This window comes from Macrobrachium nipponense, chromosome 37 (assembly GCF_015104395.2).
Source record: "Macrobrachium nipponense isolate FS-2020 chromosome 37, ASM1510439v2, whole genome shotgun sequence".
Classification (NCBI taxonomy): Eukaryota; Metazoa; Arthropoda; class Malacostraca; order Decapoda; family Palaemonidae; genus Macrobrachium; species Macrobrachium nipponense.
Genome location: NC_061097.1, coordinates 57089367 through 57095525, shown reverse-complemented (window position 1 = coordinate 57095525; position 6159 = coordinate 57089367). Strand labels below are relative to the sequence as shown.

Genomic DNA, 6159 nt, shown 5'->3' with positions numbered 1-6159 from the left:
GGGAGTTTGGTAGTTAACTGCTTGTCCGACAGTCAGCGCACCGCGCGACTGGGAGGTGAAGATTCACTTTGCTTTAGGCCCAGGTAAAACACAGAGTGAGGGGTGGCATGAGGTGGGACTATGTGTAAAGGACCTCAGGTTTGTATAGTTAGGAAAAATACAATTTTTGACAGATTGTTATTTGTTCCGATACGTAATACAAACCATCGGTCCGTTAACAATAGGAAGACTCACTTGTTGTTGGGTGGAATCTGAGTCAATGAACAGACTGGTGTTCGTCCAACCTGGTTCCCTCCCTGGTCGTAAGAGCAGAGGGAGGGATCCTAGCCTCTGCCCAATGATCGGGGTATGTACCGCAGGATCAATGGTCAGACCTCTGGACCCAAGTAATAAGAGGGAGGCCAGCGTACCTCTTAAAACTAGCAAGCAAGAACTTGTTCCTATTGCAAGAGGCAATATGAAGTCATGGGTTTGTCTCTTGTTGGCTTCCACTTGTTGGGGAAAGTGATGGATAATCGCTCCTATCCCTAATGAAAGGGATAGGATGGGGCTCGGTCGAGTAGCTCACCTGCATCGGTCTCCTGTTCCAGCGTAGTGACGACCACGTCCATCTGCCCACAGGTAGAGGGGGAGAAAAAGATGGGGAAGAGAAGCCAGTCACACTCTCATTCACTCATCTATTCATGCAGTCACACAAGGATGCGATGCTGTTCTGTCTGCTCGGGTGCTGGGTAAGCTACACAACCTGTTGAGCAGCCACCACGGGTCCCAAGGAAAAAGTATCCAAGGACCTGTGGGCTATATCCCGAAGGTAGAAGGAGGTGAAGGTGGTCTGGTTGGTCCAGACCCCTGCCTTCAGGACCTGCACCACGGAGAAGTTCTTGCGGAACGCAAGGGAAGGACCAATGCCTCCGACTTCGTGGGCTCTTGGATGAAGGGTACGGATGTCGTCGCTACCATCAGCTTCGTACGGCCTCCTGATCACCTCACATAGCCAGAAAGAAAGAGGGTTCTTGGATACTTCTTTCTTGGTCACCCCGGTGCTAACGAAGAGGCGTCGACACTCAGGCCTAAGGTACCGAGTTCTCTTCAGATACCGCCGTAGCGCCCTCACAGGACAAGGCAGCATCTCATCCACATCGTTGTCGGTGAAGTCCATTAGGGAGGGGATTGTGAAAGACTCGAACCGGTCGTCAGGGACCGAAGGATTCTGAGTCTTCGCTACGAAGTTCGGGACGAAATTGAGCATCACAGATCCCCATCCCCTGGAATGCTTGACGTTGAAGTAAAGGCCATGAAGTTCCCCTACTCTCTTCACCGATGCCAGGGCCAGCAAGAAGAGGGTCTTGAGGGTCAGATCCCTGTCTGATGACTCTCGGAGTGGCTTGAAGGGACTTAGAGACAAACTCCTAAGGACGAGAGTCACATCCCACCCCGGGGGCCTGAGTTCCCTGGGTGGGCAAGACCTCTCAAAGCTCCTCATTAGCAGGGAGATCTCGAACGAGTTCGAGATATCCACTCCCCTGTATCCTTTGACTGTGGGGACAGAGAGGAGCTTCTCTTGGCAAAGGAAAACAAGGAAATGTGCTACCTACTGAAGAGTGGCTCTGTGACACCAACCACAGAAGACGGCCCACTTTCCCTGGTACACAGCTGCGGAGGACTGTCTGATGTACCCAGCCATCTCTGTTGCTGCTCGACGAGAAAAGCCTCTCGCTCGCAAGAGATGGTGGATAACAGCCAGCCATGAAGATGAATGGACTGTACTGACTGGTGGTACCGTTCCACGTGTGGCTGGACGAGAAGGTTGTGCCAAGGGGGAATCTCTCTCGGTGCTTCTGCGAGAAGAGCCAGCAGGTCCGGATTCCAAATGGCGGAGCCACCAGGATCACCCGGAGATTCGGGGTGGCCAGCACTCGGCTGATCACCTTGCGAATCAGACAGAACGGGGGAAAGGCGTAAATGAAGAGGTTGTCCCATGGGTGTTGAAGAGCGTCCTCTGCAGCTGCCCATGGGTCCGGCACAGCCGAGTAGATAGCCTAAGTTTTTGTGCTGGGTGGCGAACAGATCCACGACTGGACATCCCCACAGGTTGAAGAGCCTTTCCACCACGTCTGGGTGTAGGGACCATTCGGTCCCTATCACCTGACCCCGACGGCTGAGCTTGTCTGCTACTACATTCCTCTTGCCTGGAATGTAGCGGGCTGACAGCTCGACCGAGTGAGCCACGGCCCACTCGTGCACCTGCAACATCAACTGGTGCAATGGGAGGGATGCTAGGCCCCCCTGTTGACATATGCAACCACTGTGATGTTGTCGCACATCGACACCACTGAGTGTCCCAGCGCTGCCTTGAGCTCTAGGACGTTGATGTGAAGGTGCTTGTCGTGACAATCCCACACTCCTGCAGCCAGCAACTCCTCCAGGTGTGCACCCCATCCCTCGGTTGACGTGTCTGAAAAGGCACTCCTCTTAAGAGGTTCCTGTCGTCCAGCCACCAGGCTAGGTCCTGCCTCACCTGCTCCGTGAGGGACACGGGGAAGTACGGCGGGTCTCTTGCCTGTGACCAACTCTCCTTTAGTCTCCACGTGAGAGACCGCAGGTGAAGACGCCCGTGAGGGACTAACTTCTCGAGTGACGACAGGTGGCTGATCACGACTTGCCACTGCTGAGCTGGCTGTTCCTGCCGAGACAGAAACTGGTAGGCTACCTCTCTAAATCTGCTGATCCGGGAGTCTGCAGGAAAAACTCGCCCTGCTACTGTGTCAGTCAGCATACCCAGGTACTTCATCCTCTGCTTGAGCTCGAGATCGGACTTCTCGAAGTTCACCACGATCCCCAGATTGCGGCAGAACTCGAGGAGTCGATCCTTGTCCTGTAGCAACTGCGAGTGGGAGCTCGCCAGGACTAACCAATCGTCGAGATACCTCAGAAGACATATCCCTGACAAGTGGGCCCAAGCAGACACCAGCGTGAACACTCGCGTGAACACCTGTGAGGCGGTTGAGAGACCGAAGCAAAGTGCCCTAAATTGGTACACCGTCCCATCGAGGATGAAGCGGAGGTACTTCCTGGAGGATTGATGGATGGGTATCTGGAAATATGCGTCATTCAAGTCCCTGAAAGCATGAAGTTGTTCTCCCTGATGGAGTCGAGCACGGACCGTGCCATCTCCATCGTGAACCGAGACTGGCGAACGAATCGGTTCAGGGGGGAGAGATCTATCACCGGGCGCCAGCCTCCCGAAGACTTCTTCACCAGGAAAAGACAGCTTTAGAAGCCCGGTGAATGATCCCTGACGACCTCCACAGCTCTCTTGCTCAGCATGGCTTGGACTTCCTGCTGAAGGGCTACGTCCTTTGATGTTCCAGGTACGTAGGTCTGAAGGTGGACCGGGTTGGAGGTGAGGGGTGGCCGAGACTTGAAGGGTAGTAGATACCCCTCCCGAAGGACGTCTACTATCCAGGTCTCCGCTCCGTAGCGCTGCCATGTTGCCCAATGGCTCGCCAGGCACCCCCCCACTTCCGGCAGCAGGTGAGGGGGAATGCTGTCCCTAGCGTTTCCAGCCTCTCTTCGACTTCTTCCCAGCTCCACCTCGTGAGAAGGAGGGCTGGGAGGAGGGCTGATGGTGACCGCTCCTGGAAGAAGTCGAAGGCAGAGTCTTTCCCCTGGGCTTCGACGCAGTCGATCGAGGCTGGCCAGATGCCTTCGAGACTGCCTAGTGGACAAGACGGTCATGGTCATCAGTGCGCCGTCGCTCCACCGCAGTGTCTACCATTTCTCCTGGGAAGAGAGAGGAGGAACTCCGCACCGGTCCATTGCGAAGACCCAACGCTGCCTCACACCCAGCCGCCCTGGTCACTTGGGTGAGGACTGCGTCCCTACACCGAAGCACCAGGTTTGCTCACAGGTTTGCATCTGGTGGGCTAGGTAGGAGATGGCTCTACCTCCAGACTGGCACAGTCTCCTGAAAGCCGGGTCACCCCCAGGAGCGAGGTTCCCCAAGGTGGCCGCAACCTTAGACACCGTGAGGGACCACAGGTCTAACCAGGAGACTGCCTGGAATGCCACCATGGTGGTGGATTCCAGAGCGAGTGCCTCTTGCTGCGAGAACCATAAGTTCTCCGACAGAAGCTGCTGCAGAGACACCCCTGGAGTTAGCCTAGCTAGCTCCGGGTTAACCTGTTTGGGCGGCATAGGATCCTCTGATGGCACGCAGAATCTCCTCTGACGCAGTAGAGGTGGGGGAAGTAGCTTGGAAGACCTGCCAGACCGTAGTGAACCCTCCTGTCCGCAGATGAGAGTCCACTTGGCCCAGCACCGAGTCAGCCAGAGCTGATCGCGGCAGACCCACCGTCGTCTTGGGTTCCTTCTTAGGACCCCAGAACGACTCGAGCCGGGACATGGGCTCAGAAGGTGGGAGCGGTGATCCCTCCCCAAGGTCGTTGTGCTGATGAATCAGCGCAATAACCTCTGCAAACGACCTCTGGATCTCGGGAGTGACTGCGTCTTGAGGAGTAGGACCGTCAAGTCCCTCCAACAAGAACGCTTCTCGAGACCCTCCTCCTTCGAAAGGAGGAACTGCGACAGACCCCTCCCGGTCTCCTCCTGCCACTTGCACATACGACCTGGTAGGCCCTAAGACCGTGCCAGGCTCGTAGGGCGTCGTGGTGGGATCACTCCGGATCGCCTTGCTCTTCCCGGTGTAGCCCGAGGAAGTTGAAGGGATTGGAGAGGAAGACCTGATGCTCCCCCTCGCCCACTGGCAGAACCGGTGTGCTTGGGGGGCTGCAGGCGATCGCCAACCCGCCGTGGTGATCGAGCTGCAGGCCTGGTCGTGCGGCTCTTCGGGGGAGAGCGGCTGGACCGAGAACAGCGGCTCCGGTCCCGTGCGTCAGAGGAGCTGCTGCTGGTCCCCCTACCCACCCGGTCCCGGTGGGAGTAGCAGTCAGGGGACCTGCAGAGACCACTGTCACAGTGGGAGCGGTGCCTGTGGTTCCGGCAACCAAGGGGACCTCTTCCTAGCCTCAGCCCGCGGGCGGTCTGGGACCATCGTGTCAACCCTGGTCACCTGCAGATCGCCACGAGAGCGATTGCTGGCCTGGCGGGAGTCACCTGAGCGACCCTCACCAGTCTTCCGCTCCGTGCCTCGGTACTGGCGCCGAGCGAACTCGGAAGCCTGGGCCTTGGCTGTACGGTCACCAGCAAGTGACCATACACTCAGTACCTCTCGCGAATGAGAGGCCGAGACGGAACCTGGCATAGCGGCAGAGCCCCTAGCACCAGGTGAGGAGGTACCGGTGTTAGCCGGTACCCCTCTGGTCCCCGTCTTCTTCTTCCTTGCGGAAGGAGAGATGGGTCCCGCTCCGAGGACCAGCGGAAGAACCCCCTGTCCCACCAGAGTGAGATGGGCCCTTAGAAGTTCCTGAAGGAGACTTCTTAGGGGGAGAGGAGGCAGCCTTCTTCTTCCTCGGCTGTGAAGCCTTGGAAGAAGCGGCAGCAGGCAACAATGAAGAAGACGATGAAGACGACAACGACACCTTCCTCCTCTTCTTCTTCATCATCAGCTTCCTCAGGACAGAGGTCCTCCATCCAGGACGGAGCCGGGGCAATTGCCGAAGCAACACGGCCCGGCTGCACCTGTCCGGAAGGACCTGCGACTAGGGCAGCAACACCACGGGCAGGAACGACGTCGGCAGGGGCTGGTCCAGGCACGGCAGGCACGACAGGAGTGGCAGGCACGGCAGGAACGACAGGTACAATTGGAGGTGGGGCAGCGGCCAGCGGCATCCTGGGTACAGGTGGAAGGTTCAGGGGCGAGCTCTTGGGGTACCGAAGGTCGGGGGCTGAGGCGAGAGTGGTGAACCCGGGCAGCGGAGTCATGACCCTCCTCGAGAAACCAGGAATCGGCGCCTGCACCGCAGCTGAAGGGGTTACCGTTGTCACATGCTGGGTGTACACGAGGTGAGGAGGGGCGGCATACCCTGGGGTCGAGACGGTGGTGGTGGCCACTGGTACATGCGTGACTAGAGTAGCACTCGCCAGGTGTTGCAACAGCCCCCGAACACTCGGTGTCCCCTGGAGACCCAGCGAGAACTATACCTGACCGAGGTCGTCGCCTGTAGCAGGAGCACCTGAGGAGGCAAAGGTCGGGTTAGT

At 57.6% G+C, this 6159-nt stretch overlaps 1 protein-coding gene across 1 annotated transcript; it reads right to left on the bottom strand.

The window, feature by feature from the left end:
* Positions 1-5303: 5303 nt before the first annotated feature.
* On the bottom strand, positions 5304-5883 carry LOC135209395 (uncharacterized). Its single transcript, XM_064242089.1, has 2 exons — positions 5641-5883; positions 5304-5483 (listed from the first exon to the last, which is right to left on the bottom strand). Exons 1-2 carry the CDS (start codon positions 5881-5883, stop codon positions 5304-5306), a joined length of 423 nt encoding a protein of 140 aa, XP_064098159.1.
* Between the last annotated feature and the right edge of the window lie 276 nt (positions 5884-6159).